This window comes from Callithrix jacchus, chromosome 9, assembly GCF_049354715.1.
Source record: "Callithrix jacchus isolate 240 chromosome 9, calJac240_pri, whole genome shotgun sequence".
Taxonomy (NCBI): Eukaryota; Metazoa; Chordata; class Mammalia; order Primates; family Cebidae; genus Callithrix; species Callithrix jacchus.
Window position 1 is genome coordinate 20,414,336 of NC_133510.1, and position 22,881 is coordinate 20,437,216.

Below are 22,881 nucleotides of genomic sequence, written 5' to 3' on the forward strand. Positions count from 1 at the left end.
TGGCCTCTCCGGACTGACAGATTTCTCAAATCTGCCATTCCAGGTCCAACTCCTGCCTCCAGTCGGCCCCAATAGCCTTAAACTCTGCCTCACAGCAGACACCCCAGGCCAAGCATGTGCCTCACCACAGTGCCCCCAGGCCAAGCTCCTGCCTTTCAGCAGCATCTGCAGGCCCATCTAATGCCTCCCAATGGCCTGTCTAGGTGAAGCTCATGCATCACAATGGCCATCTGATCAAGCTTTTACTTTTTGGCAGTGTCTCCAGGCCCAGAACTTCCTTTTGATGTGCAGCTCTTCCTCCCAGTTGCATCTCCAGGACCAACTCCTGCCTGACACCCTTCTATGGATCAGCTTTTATACAGCTCTTGGTGGCCTTTGTAGGCCAAACACTTTCTCAACTCAAGGTCCCCAGCAGAAACTTCTGAGGAACAATGGCTTAAACAGGCATAGCTACTGGATGACAATAGACTCTCCAGGACCAACTCTTACCTCATGAAGATTTCCCTGGCAAAGCTCTTGCCGGCCTCCCAGCAGCCTTGAGAGGCCCAGCTGCTGCCTGACACTGACTTCATTAGGCCAAGCTCCTACCCACTAGGTGTTCTCTCCAGGCTCAAAACTTCCTCATGTCGGCCCCTTCTGGGCCAGCTCCTATCTCCCAATGGCCCCCTTGGACCCTGTCGGCCTCTCCAGGAGACCCAGCCTCTGATCACTCCTGGCAGCATCCTCAGGCTTGGCTCCTACTCCTGGCCATATCTATAGGCTCATGTCCTGCTTCCCGACAGCCTCGTTTGACTCGGCTCCTGACCAGCTCCCGGTGGCCTGAACAGGCCGACCTACCACCTGACAATATCCTCTCCGGGGCCAGATCTGGCATCCCTGCAGCCTCCTTATGACGAGCTGCTACCTGCCAACGGCTTCCCCAGGCCAAGATCCTGACTGCCTTCCTGCCATCCTGCCTGCATCCTGCCTCCACAGGCCCACTACCTCCCTCACAGTGGCCATTGGGGCCCAGCCCGTGCCTGTGGCAAACCTCTCCGGACCCAGCTCTCACCTCACGCTGGCCTCGGTCTAGGCCCATGTCCTCCCTCGCAGCGGCCTTCCTCAGCCCAGCTCACCTATCATCGTCCCTCCCAGGCCAGCTCCTGACTTGGCAGCCTGTCCAGGCCCGAAGGTTCCTCTCCAGGCCCGGCCCCCGTAGGCCCGGCATCTGCCTGCACCAGGCCCCTCCGGGCCCAGACTCCACCTTTCAGTGGACCCTCCAGGCCCAGCTCATGGCATCACCGTGGCCTCTGCTCAGGCTCAGCTCCTGCCTCTGTGACAGCCTGTATCCACAGGCCCCACCCCCAGCCTCCCCATGGCCCCATCGGGTCAAGCCGGTGCATCCTGGTGGTCCTCCTGAGGCCAGCATTGGCCTGCTGACTTCCTCTCTGGGCCTGGGATGTCTTCAGGTAGGCCTCTCAGGGCCCAGCTCCACCTCTCGGCGGCTATGGGCCCAACTTCCAAATTTGCCTCGCAACAACCTCTGTGGACTCGACTCCTGTCCAGCTCCCGACAGCCTTCGTAGGCCCGAAAGCTCAGACTTGACTCAGGCTCTCCAGGCCCAGCTGGCTCATGCCTCACGAGTGGCCTCCCCAGGCTCGGCTAGTGCCCTCCGAGGGCATCTCTAGGCCCCAGACGTTCCCGAGTCGGCTTCTGCAGGCCTGGCTGCTGCTGCCTCCTCCCCCTGGCCTTGGGAGGCACAAGCATTGGGTCCTGAAGTCGGCCTCTCCAGGCCCAGCTCCTACTCTCCTGGCGTCTCCTTCCCATTGGTGGCAAACTTCCTCACATGGGTGCCTCCAGGGCCAGCTGCTGTCTCCCAACGGCCCCCTGGGGCCCAGCTTCTGCCTCCCCTCAGCCTCTCTGGGAGGTCCAGCCTATGTCTTCCTTCTGGTGGCCTCCCCAGGCCCGGATCCTCCTCCTGGCCTCGTCTACTGGACCACATCCTGCCTCTCGATAGCTGCTTTTCGCTCAGCTCCTGATCAGCTTCCAGTGGCCTTTTTTCTGTAGGCCCGAAGCTTTCTCAAGTGGGGCTTTCCCGGCCTCCATTCTGCCTCCTGGTGGCCTTGACAGGCCCTGCTACCACCTGACATTGGCCCCTCTGGGCCCAGCTCTGGACTCTCCGCAGCCTCCCCAGCACCAGCTGCTGCCTCCTGGTGGCTTCCCCAGACCAAGATCATGCCTGCCTGCATTCTGGCTGCATCCACAGGCCCAGCACCTCCCTCACAGTGGCCCATTGGGGCCCAGCTCATGCCTGTGGCAAACCTCTTTGGACCCAGCTCTTGCCTCACTCTTGGCTTGAGTCTAGGCCCAGGCGCTCCCTCGCAGGGGTCTTCCTCAGCCCAGCTCGCCTATCACGGACTCTTTGAGGCCAGCTCCTGCCTCCCGGCTTCCCCAGGCCCAGCTCCTGCCTGCGCCAGGCCCATACTGGGCCCAGCCTCTGCCTTTCAGTGGACCCTCTGTGGCTTGGCTCCTCCATAGCTCCTGGAGGCCTTTTTAGGCCCAAAAGCTCAGGCCCTCGACTCAGGCTCTCCAGGACTACCCAGCTCATGCCTCACGCTGGCCTCTCCAGGCTCAGCTTCTGCCCACCCAGTGTTCCTATAGGCCCCAGATGTCCCAGAGTCGGCTTCTCCAGGCCCGGTTTCAGACTCCTCCTATTGGCTTCTGCAGGCCCAAGCATTGGGTTCTCAATTCGGCCTCTCCAGGCCCAGCTCCAGTTTTCCTGGTGTCTCCTCCCCATGGGTGCAAACGTCGTCACGTGGGTTCTTCTAGGGCCAGCTCATGCCTCCCAAAGGCCCCCTGGGCTTAGCTCCTGCCTCCCATCAGCCTCTCCTGAAGGCCCAGCATCTGCCTCTGTACTGGCGGCCTCTCAAGGCCTGGATCCTCCTCCTGACCACATCTACGGGCCCAAATTTTGCCCCCGGCAGCCTCTTTTTTTTTTTTTTTTTAAAGAGATGGAGTTTTGCTCTTGTTTTCCAGGCGCAGGTACAATGACGTGATCTCAGCTCACCTCAACCTCCGCCTTTTGGATTTAGGCAATTCTCCTTCCTCAGCCTCCTGAGTAGCTGGAGTTACAGGCACACGCCACCATACCCAGCTAATTTCTTTTTCTTTATGTTTTGAGACAGAGTTTCGCTTTTGTTACCCAGGCTGGAGTAGAATGGTGCGATCTTGGCTCACCGCAACCTCTGCCTCCTGGGTTCAGGCAATTCTCCTGCCTCAGCCTCCTGAGTTGCTGGGATTACAGGCACACGCTACCGTGCCCAGCTAATTTTTTTTTTTTTTTTTTTTTTTGAGACAGAGTTTTGCTCTTGTTGCCCAGGCTGGAGTGCAATGGCACGATCTCGGCTCACAGCAAACTCTGCCTCCTGGGTTCAGGCAGTTCTTTTGCCTCAGCCTGCTGAGTAACTGGGATTACAGGCACGCACCACCATGGCCAACTAATTTTTTTTGTTTTTGAGACGGAGTTTTGCTCTTGTTTCCCAGGCTGGAGTGCAATGGCATGATCTCAGCTCACTGCAACCTCTCCCTCCTGGGTTCAGGCAATTCTCCTGCCTCAGCCTGCTGAGTAGCTGGGATGACAGGCACGCACCACCATGCCCAGCTAATTTTTTGTATTTTTAGTAGAGACGGGGTTTCACCATGTTGACCAGGATGGTCTCGATCTCCTTGACCTCGTGATGCACCTGCCTCGGCCTCCCAACGTGTTGGGATTACAGGCGTAAGCTACTGTGCCTGGTCCCCAGCAGCGTCTTTTGGCTTGGCTCCTGGCCAGCACCCGGAGTTGTTTTGTCTGTCGGCCCAAAGCTTCCTCAGTGTCCCTTCTGTTGAGGCCACCGGGAGGCAGAAGGGACGCCCAGAAGGCCGCACCTGAGGAAGCTTTGGGCCGACAGACGAAAGGCCTCTGGGAGCTGGCCGGTAGTCGAGCCAAAAGAGGCTGCCAGGGGCAAAACTTGGGCCTGTAGACGTGGCCAGGAGGAGGTGCCAGGCCTGGTGTGGCTGCCAGTAGGGAGGCAGAGGCTGGGGCTCCTGGAGAGGTCACCTGATGGGAATCAGGACCTGGGTTCCAGGGGCCACTGGGATGCCAGAGCTGGCCCCGGAGGGGACCATGTGATGATGTATTGTGCCCATGTTGGGGGGTGCCGCCGGGAGGGCAGGAGCTGGACCTGCAGACGCGGACGTCATTACCCGGTGCTTGGGCCTCCCGAGGCCAGCAGGAGGACAAAGCAGGACTGGGCCTCAGGGCTGAGCTCTGGAGTCCCCCCAGCCTCCCCAGCCCCAGCTGCTGCCTGCTGGCTGCTTCCGCAGGCCAAGATCTTGCCTGCCTGCCTGCATCCCGGCTGCATCCACAGGCCCAGCGCCTCCCTCACACTGGCCAGTTGAGGCTCAATTCATGCCTTTGCAGGACGTCTCTGGAGCCAGCTCTCACCTGGTGCTGGCCTTGAGTCTGGACCCAAGTCCTCCCTCGCACCAGCCGTTCTTGGCCCAGCTCGCCTCATAAACTCTGGCCAGCTGCTGCCTCCCAGCGGCCTGTCCAGGCCCGAAGCTTCCTCCGGGCCCCGCCTCTCCAGGCCTGGCTTTTGCCTGTGCTAGGCCCCTCCGGGCCCAGCCTCTGCCTCTCAGTGGACCCTCCAGACCCAGCTTGTGGCCTCATCATGGCCTCTCCTCAGCCCAGCTCCTGCCTCTGTGGCAGCCTGTCCTCACAGGCCCAGCTTGTAGCCTCCCAGTGGCCCCAGGCGGCCCTTCCATGCCCAGCGTTGGCCTTCTGGCATCCTCTCCTTGTCCAGAGTGTCTTCAGGTCAGCCTCTTGGGGCCAAGCCCCTCCTTCCGGCGACTTCTAAGGGCCAACCTTCCAATCTCGCCTCACAGCAACCTTTATGGACTCGGCTCCTCCCCAGCTCCCGGAGGCCTTTGCAGGATCGAAAGCTCAGGCCCGTGACTCAGGCTCTCAAGACTACCCAGCTCATGCCTCACCCTGGCCTCTCCAGGCTCAGCTTCTGCCCAGCCAGGGTTCCTACAGGTTCCAGATGTCCCAGAGTCGGCTTCTCCAGGCCCGGGTCCGGACTCCTCCTATTGGCTTCTACAGGCCCAAGCATTGGGTTCTCAATTCGGCCTCTCCAGGCCCAGCTCCAGTTCTCCTGGCATCTCCTCCCCATGGGTGCAAAACATTGTCACATGGGCCCTTCTAGGGCCAGCTCATGCTTCCCAAAGGCTCCCTGGGCTTAGCTCCTGCCTCCCATCAGCCTCTCCTGGAGCCCCATCCTCTGCCTCCGTACTGGCGGCCTCTCCAGGCCTGGATCCTCCTCTTGGCCATGTCTACGGGCCCAAGTTTTGCCTCTGGCAGCCTCTTTTTTTTTTTTTTTGAGATGGAGTTTTTCTCTTGTTACCCAGGCGTGAGTGCAATGACCTGATCTGGGCTCACCTCAACCTTTGCCTCTTGGGTTCAGGCAGTCCTCCTGCCTCAGCCTCCTGAGTAGCTGGGATTACAGGCATGCACCACCATGCCCAGCTAATTTTTTGTATTTTTTTTTTTTGAGACCTATTTTCGCTCTTGTTACCCAGGCTGGAGTAGAATGGTGTGATCTCGGCTCACCACAACCTCCGCCTTTTGGGTTCAGGCAATTCTCCTTCCTCAGCCTCCTGAGTAGCTGGGATTTCAGGCACCCACCACCGTGCCCAGCTAATTTTTTTTGGTTTTTTTTGAGATGGAGTTTTGCTCTTGTTGCCCAGGCTGGAGTGCAATGGCATGATCTCGGTTCACCACAATGTTTGCCTCCTGGGTTCAGGCAATTCTCCTGCCTCAGCCTCCTCAGTAGCTGGGATTACAGGCATGCACCACCATGCCCAGCTAATTTTTTTTTTTTTTTGAGACCTATTTTCACTCTTGTTACCCAGGCTGAAGTAGAATGGCGTGATCTCGGCTCACCACAACCTCCACCTTTTGGGTTCAGGCAATTCTTCCTCAGCCTCCTGAGTAGCTGGGATTACAGGCACGCACCACCATGCTCAGCTAATTTTTTTATTTTTATTTTTGAGTTGGAGTTTTGCTCTTGTTGCCCAGGCTGGAGTGCAATGGCATGATCTCGGTTCACCGCAATGTCCGCCTCCTGGGTTCAGGCAATTCTCCTGCCTCAGCCTCTGGAGCAGCTGGGATTACAGGCACACGCCACCATGCCCAGCTAATTTTTTGTATTTTTAGTAGAGACGGGGCTTCACCATGTTGACCAGGATGGTCTCGATCTCCTGACCTCGTGATCCACCTGTCTCGGCCTCCCAAAGTGCTGGGATTACAGGCGTGAGCCACTGCACCTGGTCCCCAGCAGCGTCTTTTGGCTCGGCTCCTGGCCATCTCCTGGAGGCCTTTCATCTGTCGGCCCAAAGCTTCCTCAGGTGGCACCTTTCGGGAATCCCTTCTGCCTCCCGGTGGCCTCAACAGAAGGGACACCTAGAAGGCCCCACCTGAGGAAGCTTCGGGTCGACAGACGAAAGGCCAAGCCAAAAGAGGCTGCCTGGTGCAAAACTTGGGCCGGCTGATGTGGCCAGGAGAAGGTTCAGGCCTCGTGAGGCTGCCAGTAGGGAGGCACAGGCTGGGCCTCCTGGAGTGACTGCCTGATGGGAACAGGACCTGGGCCCCATGGGGCCACTGGGATGCAGGACCTAGCCCCGGAGGGGACCACGTGATGATGTATTGTGCCCATGTTGGGGGGTGCCGCCGGGAGGGCAGGAGCTGGACCTGCAGATGCGGACTTCATGACCCAATGCTTGGGCTTCCCGAGGCCAGCAGGAGGACAAAGCAGGACTGGGCCTCAGGGCCGAGCTCTGGAGTCCCCGCAGCCTCCCCAGTCCCAGCTGCTGCCTGCTGACTGCTTCCGCAGGCCAAGGTCTTGCCTACCTGCATCCTGGCTGCATCCACAGGCCCAGCACCTCCCTCACACTGGCCAGTTGAGGCTCAATTCAGCCTGAAGCTTTCTCAAGTGGGGTTTCTGCCTCCGTTTTGCCTACCAGTGGCCTTGACAGGCCCTGCTACCATCTGACCTTGGCCCCTCCGGACCCAGCTCTGGATTCTCTGCAGCCTCCCCAGCACCAGCTGCTGCTTGCTGATGGCTTCCCCACACCAAGATCCTGCCTGCCTGCCTGCATTCTGGCTGCATCCACAGGCCCAGCGTTCCCCTCACAGTGGCTCATTGGAGCCCAGTGCTTTCCTTACAGTGGCTCATTGGAGCCCAGCGCTTTCCTCACAGTGGCTCATTGGAGCCCAGCGCTTCCCTCACAGTGGCCCATTGGGGCCCAGCTCGTGCCTGTGGCAAACCTCTCCGGACCCAGCTCTCGCCTCACTCTTGCCTTGAGTCTAGGCTCAGGCGCTCCCTAGCAGGGGTCTTCCTCAGCCCAGCTCGCCTATCACAGACTCTCCCGGGCCAGCTCCTGCCTCCCAGTGGCCTGTCCAGGTCCAAAGCTTCCTCTCTGGGCCTGGCCTCCCCAGGCCCAGCTTCTGCCCGTGCCAGGCCCATACCGGGCCCAGCCTCCGCCTTTCAGTGGACCCTCCAGGCCCAGCTTGTGGAATCACCGTGGCCTCTGCTCAGGCCCAGCTCCTGCCTCTGTGGCAGCCTGTATCCACAGGCCCTGCCCCCAGTCTCTCTGTGGCCTCATGGGGCCAAGCTGATGCCTCCCGGTGGCCCTCCCGGGCCCAACATTGGCCTGCTGGCCTCCTCTCTGGGCCCAGAATGTCTTCAGGTAGGTGTTTCGGGGCCCAGTTCCTTTTCTCGGCCATGTCTATGGGCTCAACTTTTGAATTTTCCTTGAAGCAAACTCTGGGGACTCGGTTCCTCCCCAGCCCCTGGCAGCCTGCATAGGCCTGAAAGCTCAGGCCCTCTGTCTGATCACAGCTCAAAGGGGGAAAAGGAACTAACGTTCTCAGGCTCAGGTCACCTAATTCCTGCCCTCCTTTGCAGGGTGGGTCCCAGGGATACCACCCACACTGGCTGTTTGTTCACTTGCTAGCACCACCTGGCAGGTTCCTCCCTGGGGCAGACTGACTCAGGTGCTTCCCTTTTCTGGTTTCCTGGCTTGAAGCCGGCGCTCTGCAGCTTCACAGTGAAGCTCAGCCAACAGTACAGAGAGCTCAGGGACCAAGAGGCTGGATAGTGCCAATGGTGGTTGAGGGTCCTGGCCTGAGTACAAGGACCATTTCGTGATTGTTGTCGCCACCACACACAGCAGTGTCCATCCCATAGCACAGCCTCAGCTCCTCTCCTTTTGCTGTGTCCCAGGCCTTAGAGGGGCTGCCATCCTCAGGGCCGACAGCTCTACAGCTTTACCTGCTCGTGCGTAGAACAGCCTTACAAAGGTTAGGACACAGCTCAGGGTCACACCGCAAATGATTAAGCCACGGTCCACCCTCGACCTGGTGTCTCCAGAGCCTCGGTTCTCTTCTCTTCATGGTGAAATCCCTGCTGGACTTCCTGGCAATCCCTAGCTCCTCTCTGCAAGGAGTGAGCTCTGGGGCCCAGCCTTTGCCCTTGGTCCCATCACAGCCCCCAGCCATCTCCCCATGGCAGCCCTTCATCAGACACAAGCTACAATTCTTCACAGCACGGTCTTGCCACCCCCCAGGGGAGATGCTGACCCTGATTGACTCTGACCATGATTGGTGTCCAGAGGCGCTGGCAGCAGGAATGTCAAGCTGCCATCAAGAGTAATGGGCTTGTTTCCCTGTGGGCACCGGTGAGCCAGCTGGCCTTGGTGCCCATGTTGGCCAGTGGAAATTGTCCCCGTTAATAGTGAGAAGTGGAGACCCAGCCTCTGAACTCACAGGGGCCCCTGCCTGACTGGCCGCCTCCCTCTTTGCAGCTGCGGCATGAAGCTGAACTTGGACTACCTGCTGGAGATGCTTTGGGAGTACTTGGCCCTGACCTGCATCTACACCAGGAAGAGAGGACGTGAGTTACACTGAGTGTAGCTGAGAAACAGGCTGAGCTTCATCCCCCCTAAAAGGCTGCCAGGCCTGTGGGTGGTGTCCAGAGACCCCGGCACCAGCTCTGGCCTGGCTTATTTAGACACATCGCAGCTCTTTTCCCTTCTCAGCACTGGGCACTGCTGGTTTTGAGGGTGCCCTGGTGGGGCAAGGCTACCTTGGGGTCCTCAGTGTCTGCAGCAGTTAGTGCCATCCTGACCTCCCCTCACAGTGACAGACCCCACCACAGGAGCATTAGTGACCTGAATCCACAAGAGCCCTCCCCATGTCTGACCCCCACCCATCCTCCTGGTGGTTGCACACACACATATGCCCTGGGGTCCCAGCTGCTGAAATCAGAGCACTTTGCATCAACCCTGACCTTGGCAGCAAGGAGCGAGCTACAGTTTCCCTCACAAGACTCCAACATCCCTTTGGTTCCTGCCTGTTGAGTCTAGATCCTGGTCTCTGTCAGTGCTTTCACAGCAGATGGGTGGCAGGCAGTGTGATCCTGGACTTTGATTTATTTTGAGTCACTGTGTTCAAGTAAGGCTTGTAGAAGGTGGCGCAGGGATATATGTGGAGGGCGTGCTGTATATCTGGGAAATTAGGCCAAGGCAAGGAGACTGAAAGGGCCTCTGCAGCCATCTCTTCCCTCGGGAAGAATCATGAGGCGGCAGTGTGGGTCCTCGTGTGTGGTTGACGCTCTCCCCATCTCGCCCTGCAGAGAGGCCGGACTTCACAGACGCCATCATTCTCCGGAAAGGGGCCTCAGTGGAGCACGTGGTGAGTTGACAAGACCTGTCCTAACAAGGGGTGGGAGCTCTGTGTGCCCCTTGGAGCGCTGTCCTGCCTGAGGTGCTCTGGGCCAGGGGTGGGATCTGCTGGTCTCAATCTCAGATGGTGACACTCAGGCTCTGGAGTTGGACAGTCTGGGGCTGCGTCTGCAGCACCGCTTCCTAGCCATGTGCTGTGCCTCCAACCTCTCCTGTGAGGTGGGATGTGCTGCCCGCCCCCCTGGGTCATCAGGAAGACACGTTGGATGAAGTCCAGCATGTAGGGCACTGAGCACGCTGCCTGTAGTGCATAGATGCCAGTAACCCTGCTCCCATGCCATTCAGGCATCAGCCAAGGAGTGGGGAGTGGCGCTGGCGCAAACAGAAGTCAGGACAGGTTTCAAGGAGGCCACCTGAGCTGGCTTGTAGAACTAGCAGGTCTGGCAGTGAGGAGTTGGGGTGGGGAGCATCCCAGATAGGGGAGCAGTCATGCACAGGCCCCAGAGGACGTGCTATTGGCTCAGGGAGCACGAGGCTGCCTTTCTCTGTCCAGAATTCTGTCACCTGAACATGACCCTGCAGGCATTGGTGGTGGCCAAGTGTTGGGTCACATGGCTGTGCTTCTGGATTGTTGCTTTTCCAGGTGTTATTTTCCTCAAGCTGATTTCTTCTTGGGATCTGTATCATGGAAGCAAGGGACACTGTCCCTCTAGCCCCTTATGACAGTGGTGGCTGGGCTTGCAATCTGGTCTCATGCATTCATTCCTTCTGAAAGCCCAGCCCCAGGTCTTTGGGTGCCACCCTGGAGGTGTTGAACAAATGAGGCCATGCAATGTCCCATCTCTCTAAGACCTAGGCTTGAGATCACAGCAGGAGGAGCCAAGAAGGCTCACGATCACCCTCCTGAATCCCTTCAGACACTCACAAGTGGCAAGGTGAGTAAAATGTAAAACCCATTTGCAGGCCTGAATCAGCCACCTTCCCATCTCTGTCAGGGAAGTGGACCTGCAGGCCTGGCGCCGCCTCTGCCCCAGGGACACTGGGCTGAGGCGTTTTGTCTCCCACTGGGGCCTGGAAGACTTGTGGGCATGTAGGGGGAGGAGCCACATCACACAATTGCAGAGTCCCTTCCCTGCCGCCCTCCACTGTCCCACCATCAGAGTGGCAACCAGAGGTCCACACTCTCAGGGCAAATGCTGGCTGCCCCTCCAGGGTCTCCTTCCAATTTCACATGACATCTGGGACCCCTGTGACCTTCATCCCTACCAAGAAGCACTGGAGGGTGTACGCTGCTCTGGGAGTTGGGGGTGATGTGATATGTGGGAGGCCTCAGGTCACAGGTGGGGCCAGGAGGAGTGAGAGACAGTGTTGTCGAGCTTGGGATGGGGTTAGGTGGAGCCTCACCTCTGTCTCTCTCCTGTCCTCCAGTGCTTCTGCATCCACCGGTCACTCGCCAGCCAGTTCTAGTATGCCCTGGTGTGGGTAAGTGTCTGGGCGGGAGGCAGGCAGGGGCTTAGACCCAGCAGAGCCCCCGGATTAGGCATGGAGCAAGGCGTTCACATTCCTCTGCATGGTGTGTTTTTCCTGTGGGGATTGGCATGACTGTGTGTCTGTCCTCCATAGAATGTATGTGTTCACCCAGGCTGGACATGGGCCTTCCCCACCCTTTTCCTTTTTTTTTTTTTCTTTAAGACAGGGTCTGGCTCTGTCTCCCAGGCTGGAGTGCAGTGGCACAATCGCAGCTCACTGCAGCCTTGACATCCTGTGCTCAAGCAATCCTCCCACCTCAGCGTCACAAGTAGCTGGGAGTATAGGTGCACACCAGCATGCTTGGCTGATTTTTTATGGAGATGGGATCTTGCTATCTGGCCCAGACTGGTCTGGAACTCCTGAGCTCAAGTGATCCTTGAGCTTAAATGAGGCCTCCAAAAGTGCTGGGATTACAGGTATTAGCCACTGTGCCTGGCCCTCCCCCACCTTCGAGGTCAGGGATGGTCAGACCACTGCAGACATCCTGCTGCCTGGGGCCCCGACCTTACGCCGGCATTCACCCCCAGGACACACACCCCGGGGATATCTTTCTTGGCCTTGCCCTTGGCCAGTCCAGGCTGAGGTGACCCCTCTGCCCCCATTCCTCACCCAGGGCACCAGCACCAAGTACAGTTCGCAGCGGGTGGGTCTGACCCACACCATGGAGCATGAGGAGGTCATCCAGATCGTGAAGAAGTAATGGCGCCTGCCAGGCCTCCCGCCCACCTGCCTCATCTCCCTGGGGGCGTCGGTCCTACTGGGACACACAAACACCCAAACAAAAATACAAATACACACACTTCTCTGACACTCGGGGTGGGGACCCTTCCAGGAAGAAACCCCCTTGGGTCCTCCACTCAAGGCTCTCCAGGATTGGAAGCAGAGGTTAGTGGCTTCAAAGGCCCAGCTGACACCCTCCACAGCCTAAGGGGTGTCCTAAAGTGCCTCCCTCTTTCTGACCCTCCCAGGGAAGCTCCTGCCCAGCACAAAACCCCCAGACCCTGGCTCTACACACCTGGGCCAGGGACTTTTGAGTTTAGAATCTGTTTTCTAAGTCCCTAGTTCTCCTGGCTCTCCTTTCTGAAATAAAGGATTGAAAACCATTCCTGTCCAGACTGAGAACACTTTGTAACCTTGCTGAACAGTAGCCAGGTTGAGTCAGGTGAGCACAGGTCAAGCATTGAGGGTAGCAGTGGGCCTGGGAGTTGGAGAGGGTGGAGCCTGGATACCCAGGGCAGCCCCAGGCCATGGGTGGCAAGGAGAATGCAGGATTCCTCAGCCAGGCACGGGCAGGCTCTACCCAGGGAGTTGGTCATGGGTGTCAGGCCCAGACTGGCCCCTCCAGAGGGGCCTGGCTGCCAAGGTGGGCAGCATCCCAGGAGGCCTTTGTGACCATCTGGGTGGCAGGGAGGCTCCCTCATGAGAACAAGGTGGCTGACCATTTCCTGTTGCCTCAGAAGCCAGGAGGAGAGGGGCTGGCAGGGGCTCGTTGAGTACCCATAATGTGCCAGGGACAGTGCCGGCCCCCCACAGTATTCTACTGTCCCTTGGAAGCTGGTGCATGTTGCAGTTTTTGAATGCAGAGCCTAGATGTAAGACCTGTGAGCAACAGCGAAGGCTTCCCGGAGGAGGTGTGCCTTTTCGGAGGGATGCAGCAGGTTCTGTGAGGCTGTCAGGAGAGGTAGAGAGCTCCAGGGGGGCCTAGGGCCCAGCTGGAATATGGAGCAGGCCCAGGCCCGGGTCCTGGGCTGTTTGCAGCTCCGCTGTCAGCTGCTCAGTCCTTTCCAGAGACAAAACAGGAATAATAGACATAATTAAATATACATGGGGCCCCAGGCGGTTGGCCTGGTGGGCTGGGCCTCACTTCCCCATAACACCGAGCTGCTCTGCTGGGCCGATCGTGCTCCTGGGCCAGCCAGAGGACCCCCATGTTGTGGCATGCAGGCTGGGAGCAGGCCACGGGACCCTAGCCTAGAGTCCTTGGGGTTGGCCACTAGCTACCCTCCCATCCCAGACTGCAGGGGCAGCAGCAGAGCTGGGGCCTTGCCCCTAAGTCACCTTGAGACCCTTCGCTGCCTCGCTTTGTTCATCTGTGAGGGGTGTGATGCCCACGCAGCCCCCTCCTGGTGATGGTGGGATACCAAGACAGGCAAGGGCTCCTTGGCCCCTCTCCCAACAGCCCTGATGCCTGGCCGTGAGGCCCTAAGTGAGGGTTTCTACCTGGGTGGTGGCCATTCCCACTTCCACTTTACAGGCAAGGGCTCTGGCCCTGGGTGAGGTGGGGAAGGCCTTGAGTTCACACAGTGTCAGGCTGAGTCTGGGCCTTGGGTTAGATCCAGGCCTGTTCTGTCCCCCTGGCTGGCTGACAAGGGTTGGGGGAAAATGAGGCCAGAGGCTGGGGGGTCCTCAGGCAGGGAGGGCTCGGGTGAGTGGCTCCTGCCACTGGGCTGCATGTCCCTGGGCTAGGTCTGTTGTGCGTGGGGGTCAGGCAGGCACTACAGCTCTGTTGTGTCCTGGGCTTTCTGGATCTGTGGGCAGGATGGCTGTATGGTCTACATTTGCATGTGAGAGAGTGAGCGAGAGATCATGCAGCCGTGTATGCCCAGGTCAGTGTGAAGCAGTTCATGGTGCCCTTAGGGCTGGGGAAGCTCCCTAAAACCCCCTCAAAGGTCCAGACCCCCCCAACCTGGGCGGGCTCCAGGCTTGGGCCTCACCCTGTCAGCCACCTTGTTCTCATCACTCATGCTCCCTGGTAATCACAGACAAGGGTATGCACCCTTACCCAGGCCATGCCCAGGCAGCAGAGCTGCACTCAGCTCCCAGCTGGCATCCCTGCAGCCTCCCGGGGGTCATCTGCCCGCAGCTTTTGAAGACTCAGGTACAAAGGAGCCAAAGAAATGCATACTACTCTGTCCCATGCTTGTGCATTCTCTCATTCTCCATCTTTCTTCCTCTCCAGCTTAGATTCCACAGTTTTTTGTTTCAGATCCCTCCTTTGGCAAGAAAGCCAAGTCGAGAGCCTCTGCTTCCCACTCTGTCCTTCTCCTAGACGGCTCACCCCACCTCCAGCCTCCATCTCGCCAGACCTGGGTCCGAGCAGCCTTTTTGACTCTCCACTGCACTGCCCCATACCCATCCAAACGCTCCGTGTCCCAGACCAAACGTGGCATTTCCGCCCCACCCGGCCTCACCTCAGAGACACTCCGCGCACCCTCCAGCTGCACCAACCCAACCCCAAGTTCACCTGGCTCCCCCCTCATCCCAGCCCCATCTAGCCCCTCACCAGGGTCAGCATGTTTCACCTCATCCTGAATGTGTCCACTGGACTCCATCACAGCATGGTCCCAGTCACGCCACTGTCCCCGCTCCACTCTTTTCACATGGTGGCCTGAGCTGCTTTTTCTCCTGCTTCCTAAGAAGCCATGTGAGCCAGTGGTTGAGACCGTGGACAATCTAAAGCCAGACTGCCCAGGCTCAACTCCACCTACAAGCTCTGTGGGCCCATGTCCTCCTCTGCAAAGTGGGAAGAAGAATCACACCCACTTCAGGAGGTTGTAGTGAGTTGAGTTCTGTGTGGCCTGGCAGTTCTGAACACAGGCCTTGCCGTCACAGGTCCCATTGCTTCCTCACTGTGGGCTCTCGGCTGAGGGATCTAACCTGAGATCAAGCCCTTCATCTCTAAAATGTGAAGAACAGTTGCTGTCCTACCTATGTGAGAATCTAGTGTGATACTTCAGAAAAGCATTTAGCACCAAGCCTGGCACACAGTAAACATCTGGAAATGTGGAACAGTGACCAAAGTCCCATCCCTTCCATGGCTGATTGGGCTAGTCCCTGCCTGCCACCCTGGCCGCCTCTCATTTCACATGCCCTCAATCACTCCGCTCTAGCCACAGACTGTCCCTGAAGCCCCTCTTACTACCTGGCCTTTGCACATGCTGTTCCACTTGCCAGGAATACTGTTTCCTCTTCCATGTGATCAGCTCCCTCTTATCCTTATCTTGGCTCAGGGTTACCTTGTCAGGAGAATCTTCCTGGACCTCCAATGCAGTGTTCGCCTGTCTGGGGTCATGCCCTGACCTTCACAGCTCTTCTTATTGGTGTGACTCTTTGTTTAAAGCCTGCATCCAGGATAGGCATGGTGGTTCATACCTGTAATCCCAACACTGGTAGGCTGAGGCAGGAGTAGTGCTTGGGGGCGAGGAGTTCAAGACCAGCCTGGGCAACTTAGTGGGACCCTGTCTCTACAAAAACTGAAAGCAGTAGCCAGGTGTGGTGGCACACACCTGTGGTCTCAGCTGCTCGGGCAGCTGAGGTGGGAGGATTGCTTGAGCCTGAGAGCTCAAGGCTGCAGTGAGCTGTGATTATGTTACTTCACTCCAGCCTAAGCGACGGAACAAGACCCTGTCTCAAAAAACAAAAACAGAAAACAAAGCCTGTGTCCCCTACAATGCAGGGAACTTCATGAGAGCAGAGATCAGGTTGGCTTTCACTCCACTCTGCCAACCCTGAGTGCCCTGCATAGTGCTTGGCACATAACACATGCACAACTAATGCACAGCTAATATTTAAAGAATCAATAAATGAGAGACTAGTAGCCTGACACCCGCTCTGTGCCTGCACAGAGGTCAGGGACCCTGAGAGGGAGGCAGGACCTGGAACCTACCAGAGAAGGGGCAACCTCAGCTGAATTCTTGCCTGAGGTTCCAGAGACCAAGAGGGCTCAGGTGGGCAGGACTTGCTGCCAGCAGTCACCCAGACCACCTCACTCAGAGCAGACAGGCAGAGGCCTGTAGCAACGATGTTGGCAGATATAACAGCTGCTTACCCAGGCCAGCCACTGTGCCCGGCTCTCCCAACATTTCATGTAATGCCCAGGCCAGCCTTGGTAGGGGCGGTATCTACACTCACAGATGAGGAGACTAATGCTGAGGCTGCATGACTTGCTATGGGTCAGATCCAAGTGAGGAATGAGACCTGACCAAGAGCTCTGAGCTGTGGGCCTCCTCATCCCCTGGGCTAGAGCTGGACTTGCCTCTCCGAGTGGCAGGTCTTCATCTGGACAATGGGGTTTTGCAGGGGAAAGATGCCTGCCTGCGGGCTTGAGGCATGACTTGGGCAAGCCCCTAGACAATGGTGACCTCTCAGCCTTTCTTTCTTTCTTTTTCTTTTTCTTTTTTTTTTGAGGAGAAAGAGAATAATATTTATTGGGCATGCCACACACCAAGTTAGATTTTCTTTATTATTAATAGCACCAGTCGCTCTGACCCTGATTTATTTCTTTATTTTTTTATTGCATTTTAGGTTTTGGGGTACATGTGCAGAACATGCAAGACATTTGCATAGGTACACACATGGCAGTGTGTTTTGCTGCCTTCCTCCCCTTCACCCACATTTGGCATTCCTCTCAGCCTTTCTTCTGGACAGACAAGGCTCCCTGCTTGGGGCAGACAGAAAGTATGGCTCTGGGAGGTGCTCCTGGTTCTGAAGAGCCAGCCCTGCCCCACTTTTCCCCAGCAAGTCTTCTGACCTCTCTCTGCCTCACTTTCAACAAATGTTACGTGGCTGTAGGGGTGGAGTTAGATCTGTGACATCTCAGGCCCTGACATTCTTCCTGAGAGCCTGTCTAAAGTGGTGTTTCCACTCACTGTCTTTAAATTCTTTTTTTCCATTTTCACATTTACAGTGTTGTCAGGGGTGGGGACAGGGTCTCGCTCTGTCTCTCAGGCTGGAGTACAGTGGCGCAATCTGGGCTCCCGGCAACCTCCACCTCCCAGGTTCAAGTGATTCTCCTGCCTCAGCCACCACACTGTGCACGGCTTTAGCTGGGATTACAGGTGTGCACCACCACACCCAGCTGATTTTTGTATTTTTTAGTAGAGATGGAGTTTTGCCGTGTCGGCCAGGCTGGTCTTGAGTTCCTAGCTTCAAGTGATCCACCTGCCTCGGCCTCCCAAAGTGCTTGGACTACAGGTGAGAACCTCCATGCCCAGCCCACATTTATACTTTTAAATATGACATTTTTGTTTGTTTTTTGACTCAGAAATGCACTCATATGGATCAAAAATCAAACTAATGTAGAAAGATTTACAGGGAGATAACCATTCTCATTAATTTCTTGTGTAGCTTTTGCTGTATTTTTTTTTTGAGACAGAGTCTCACTCTGTCACTTGAGCTGGAGTGCAGTGGCATAATCTCAGCTCACTACAACCTCCGCCTCCTGGGTTCAAGCAATTCTTATGGCTCAGCCTCCTGAGTAGCTGGAACTACAGACACACACCATCATGCCTGGCTAAATTTTGTATTTTAGTAGAGACCAGGTTTCACCGTGTTGCCCAGGCTGGTTTCAAACTCCTGAGCTCTGGCAGTTTACCCACCTAAGCCTCTCAAAGTGCTAGGATTACGGGCTTGAGCCTCCACACCCAGCGCTGTATTTCTTTTATTTGTTTGTTTTGACACAGGGTTTTGCTCTGTGTCAGAGGCTGGAGTGCAGTGGTGTGATCACGGCTCACTGCAGCCTCAAATCCTGGCTCAAGTGATTCTCCCACTTCAGCCTCTTGAGTATCTGGGCCTACAGGCACTTGCCAACACTCCCCGCTAATATTTTAGTTTGTTTGTTTTTTAGGGACACAGTCTCATTATATTACCTAAGCTGGTTTCAAACTACTTGGCTCCTCCCATTTCAGCCTCCCAAAGTGCTGGAATTACAGGCATGAGCCCCTGCTCCCTGCTGCAATATTTCTAATATGGAAACAAAAATAAATACAAGCTGAGCATGGTGGTACACGCCTGTAATTCTAGCACTTTGGGAGGATGAGGTGGGCGCATCACTTGAGGCCAGGGGTTCAAGACCAGCCTGGCCAACATGGCATAACCCCATCTCTACTAAAAATACAAAAATTAGCCAGGCATGGTGGTGCATGCGTGTAATTCCAGCTACTCAGGAAGCTGAGACAGGAGAATTGCTTGAACCCAGGAGGTGGATGTTGCAGTGAGCTGAGATTGTATCACTGCTCTCTAGCCTGGTTGGCAGAGTGAGACTGTCTTAAAAAAAAAAAAAAAAAAAAAAGCAAATACAAGAACACAAACATATTCTTCACACACACACACACACACACACACACACACACACACACACACACACTTCCTACAGAAAGGCCTCAGTAAACACTGTAGACAGCAGTCTGCTTCCTGCACTAGGAGGTCCTGGAGATTGCTCCCTACCAGGACACAGAGACCGTCCACATTCCTTGTTATAGCTGTGCCATGCTCCATCCTGGAATGCACCATGGTGTACTGTGGCAACGAGCAGCTCTATTTGTGTGTCATTCCCCATAAGGACATGTAGGAGGGATTCCCAGGGGTGGATTACGTGCTTCCTTCCTTCCCTCCCTTCCTTCTTTCCTTTAAAAAAACTGTATTTAATCTGCACTTCATACAATTAACCCACCAAAGTGTACAATGCTGTGGTTTTAGCATGTTCACAAGTGGGCCCGCCTTGTGACCAACACAGTCCTTTCTTTTCTTTTTCTTTTTTTAGATGGAGTTTTTTTTGCTCTGTCGCCCAGGCTGGAGTACAACAGCTCCATCTTGGCTCACTGCAACCTCTGCCTCCTGAGTTCAAGCAATTCTGTCTGAGCCTCCTGAGTAGCTAGGATTACAGACATGCACCACTATGCCCAGTTAATTTTTGTAATTTTAGTAGAGATGGGGTTTCACTATGTTGGTCAGCCTGGTCTCGAACACTTGACCTCATGTGATCCACCCACCTGAGCCTCTCAAAGTGCTGGGATTACAGGCATGAGCCACCATGCCAGGGCCTGGTCTTGTTTTTCTTGAGTCCTCTTCCATCAGGCGTCACTTCCCTTGTCCCCACCACTGTACTGGGACCACCCTTGTCACAGTCACCCCTGGAGCTCTAGGGAGCTGAATTCAGTCGTCAGCTCTCCATTCTTGACTAACCTGAGCCACGTGCCCATCTGTCACAGCAGTCCCGCCCTCCTGTGAAGCACCCCCAGACCCCATTCCCTTCTGACTCTCCAACCTCCCCCTCTGGCTGGCTTCCTGTTCACTCACTGCCTCCTTCGTTCCTAAGCACTGCATCCCTGTGGCTTATTCCGTGGCCTCTCTTCCCTCTACACACATTCCCTCCCTGGTGGCATCCTCCAGAGCTGTGGCTTCAATGCCATCTAGATGCCAATGACTGATACTACTAGTCCTGATGGCTGTGATGTCCCCTTGGCAGTGCCCAGTGCCTAAAGCTGACTCCTGGGCCCTACCTCCTCAACTTGCTCTACCTGCAGCCTTCCTCATCCTGGCCGATGACCTGACGGCCTCTCCATTCTCCCTGCTGTTCAGTAAGGAAACCTGGGAGCCATTCTGCACCCTCCCCCACCTTCATCATCAAATCCTGTCAGCCCTACCTGCCACATGTCCCCAGCATCCTACCACTTCTCCACACCTTCACTGTTGGCAGCCTACTGCAGGAGGACTTCAATGGAAACTTCCACACTGGCCTCCCTGCCTTCCCCCTCACTACTGCAGCTGCTCCTCCCACAACGGTAGAGGCTCCTATCAAGACTGAGGTATTTTGCTAGGCCCAGTAGCTCACCCTTGATAATCCCAGCACTTTGGGAGGTCAAGGCAGGTGAATCACCTGAGGTCAGGGGTTCGAGATCAGCCTGGCCGACATGGCAAAACCTCATCTCTACTAAAAATACAAAATTAGCTGGGCATGGTGGTGTGCACCGGTAATCCGAGTTCCTCAGCAAGCTGAGGAAGGAGAATTGCTTAAACCTGGGAGTCAAAGGCCAGGAGCAGTGGCTCAGTGAGGCTGAGGCAGGTGGATCACCTGAGGTCAGGAGTTTGAGACCAGCCTGACCAACATGGTGAAACCATGTCTCTACTGAAAACACAAAAATTAGCTGGGCATGGTGGTGTACACTTGTAGTCCCAGCTACTTGGGAGATTGAGGCAGGAGATTCTCTTGAACCTGGGAAGCAGAGGTTGCAGTGAGCTAAGATCACACCACTGCACTCCAGCCTGGGTGACATAGCAAGACTTCATCTCAAATAAACAAAAAAGACTTGAGGTCTAATTCCATCCCTTCTCTGCCAAAAACCCTCCTCCCATGGCTCCTGCCTCATTGGCAGTTGAAGCTGACCCCTCATTGTGGCCCACAGGGCCTGTACGTGTGCCCCAAACTCTGACCTCACCACCCAGTGCACTCTCACTGCTCTCCAGCCACCTGGCCTGGCTGCTCCTCCACCTGCTTGAGACTGTGCACTACCCACAGGTTCTCTTCATGGCCCCTTGGCCACTAGCCCTTCTATGACGTCCTGTTTAATGTCACACCCCCACTTCTTGCTGTCCCTTCCACAGCACTTATACCCCGTTATCTATGTTACTGATTGTCCGTGCTGATTGGCTCTCCCTCTGCCCACATATGGTAACTCCATGAGGGCAGGGTTTTTCTCCGTTTTGTTCACAGCTGTGTCCCCGGCACTTAGACGGTGCCTGGTATGCAGCACACTTCCCACAGAGGCTTTTGAATGAATGAGTGAGTAAATGCTGGCTACAGGACCCTTAGGGAAAGGGGCCAGGCTGACTGAGGAATCCAGGTTGGGGTGGGGGTAGGCAAACACTGCAGAGGCCTTGGTGCCTGTTGGAGGCCCAGCTGGGCTCTGGTTTGTCCAGTGGCTTGGTCAGGGCCCTCCCCTTCCAGGCAGGAGCAGGATCTGGGGCCCGATGGACTATGCCACTGGCTCCGTCCAGTGTCCTACACCACTCCAAGCCCAGTGATGACCCACGAGCTCAGTTGGCAGGAGTGCCTAGTAAGGAAGGTAGTTCTAGACCCGGCCAGGCCTGGGTTCTACCTTCTCAAGCCAGGTGACCTCAAGCAAGTCCCTTCTCCTTTCTGAGTCTGAGTTTCCTCATTGGAGACTGGAGATACTAACAGTTCATATCTCACAGACCTGCTGTGAGAGTCTCATGAGACCACTGCACCACATACCTTGCTGGGGCCTCCCTCTGGAAACTGACTCCAAGAGGAGCTGGGGCAGGTGTTAATATCTCTGGGCTTAGAAAGAATGTCTCGGCTGGGCACAGTGGCTCACACCTGTAACCTCAGCATGTTGGGAGGCCAAGGTCAGTGAATCACCTGAGGTCAGGAGTTTGAGACCAGCCAGGCCAACATGGCAAAACCTGTCTCTATTAAAATTACAAAAACTACCCAGGGGTGGTGACACTGGCCGGTAATCCCAGCTAAGCTACTTGGGAGACTGAGGCACAAGACTTGCTTGAACCCAAGACATGGAGGTTGCAGTGAGCCGAGATTGCACCACTGCCCTCCAGCATGGGCAACAGAGTGAGACTCTGCTGAAGGGAAAGGAGGAGAGGGGAGGGGAGAGGAAAAGAAAGAGCAACTCCCCTGTCCTTCCTTTTTCCTCAAGAGGGCAAGAGCCACTGCCCAGAAGCAGAACGGAGAGTGGGCAGCCCCTCAAACTCCTGCACTGCAGGAGGCCCACTTCCTGCACGCATCCCCGAACTTGCCCCAAAAGCGCTTCATCCAATTTATCTGGTTTCCATAAAGGCTCACTACCCATTGCTGTGAGACTGCCTACAGCAGGCACCACCAGTCCCTGGCGCAACTCCTCTGAGTGGCTGGGCACCGACAGTCTCTGGGTGAGTCTTGGGGAGGAGGAACAGGAAGAGGAAAGTAAAGAGCCAGAGAAAGTGAGCAGGGGGAAGAGACAGAGGGAAAGGGGAGATCTCACCTGCTGCCCAGTCCCCTATCCACTCCTGCCACTTGTCTGGGAAGGCCTCCCATGTCCGTTTCACAGCTGAGCACACTGAGGCTCTGAGGCCACTGATCTGAGGGTGTGGAGCTGGCAAGTGGCAGAACCAGGGCCAGAACCTTGCTGCTCTGGGGTCTCTAATGCTAAACTTTAAGCAACCAAAGAATTTGCTCTGGGACCAAAAGACTGAACAGGAGTTCAGTGAGTAGTGAGCCTGATGTCATTTGAGGTCCATCTTGAGAACAGAGAGGAGGAAGAAGAGGAGGAGAGATGGTTCTGGGGCTTCATGTCTCAGAGCTGCCACTCCGCACCCCCGACGGCCTGCCGTTTCTCCCACCCCCTACCTCTTTTAGTGCAGGTTCTCAAAAGTGAATTAGACTGGCCACCAACCAGACTTCAGACATGCAGCCTTAGGTCAGGCCACATGAAGCAATCAGCTCTGCCCAGAGAAGGCAGAAACCACATGGCCACAGCCTACTCAGCCAGGGCAGAAAGTAAGGGGAGAGGACAGGGGTAGGTAGGGACCCCAGGCAGGTGCCAGCAGGAGGTATCTCCAGTTACCCAGTAGTTCCATCAGGTCTTGCTCCTTTTTGCTGAAGGAGACGGGGTATAGCTTATCACTCCCATTCTTCAGAGGGAACTGAGCACCAAAGAGGACAAAGGGCTTTCCTGGGCCCACACAGCCAGTTAGTGACAGAGCCTTGAGTCAGAGCCAGGCCTGACTCACCCTCCATTTCTGCCCCTCTACACCCGCTCCCCGCACACAAAAGTGGAGTTTCACTGAAACACCCCG

The 22,881-nt window shown here is 56.1% G+C and overlaps 1 protein-coding gene across 50 annotated transcripts in view; it reads left to right on the forward strand.

Moving 5' to 3' along the window:
- The window catches only part of LOC108590343 (uncharacterized), a 151,001-nt gene extending 138,606 nt beyond the window's left edge, over nt 1–12,395 (forward strand). For 38 of the 50 annotated variants that reach the window (XM_078338675.1, XM_078338662.1, XM_078338678.1 and 35 more), the window contains 7 exons: nt 257–1,448; nt 8,884–8,972; nt 9,651–9,772; nt 10,613–10,697; nt 11,191–11,244; nt 11,455–11,708; nt 11,906–12,395. In XM_078338675.1, the coding sequence (XP_078194801.1) occupies nt 1,077–1,448; nt 8,884–8,972; nt 9,651–9,772; nt 10,613–10,697; nt 11,191–11,244; nt 11,455–11,665 (933 nt within the window). In that variant the 5' untranslated portion in view covers nt 257–1,076 and the 3' untranslated portion in view covers nt 11,666–11,708; nt 11,906–12,395. Of the gene's footprint in view, nt 1–256; nt 7,768–8,883; nt 8,973–9,650; nt 9,773–10,405; nt 10,698–11,190; nt 11,245–11,454; nt 11,709–11,905 lie in introns of all 50 variants that reach the window. The other 12 variants (XR_013522635.1, XR_013522633.1, XR_013522637.1 and 9 more) reach the window with 8 other exon arrangements.
- Nucleotides 12,396–22,881: the final 10,486 nt, after the last annotated feature.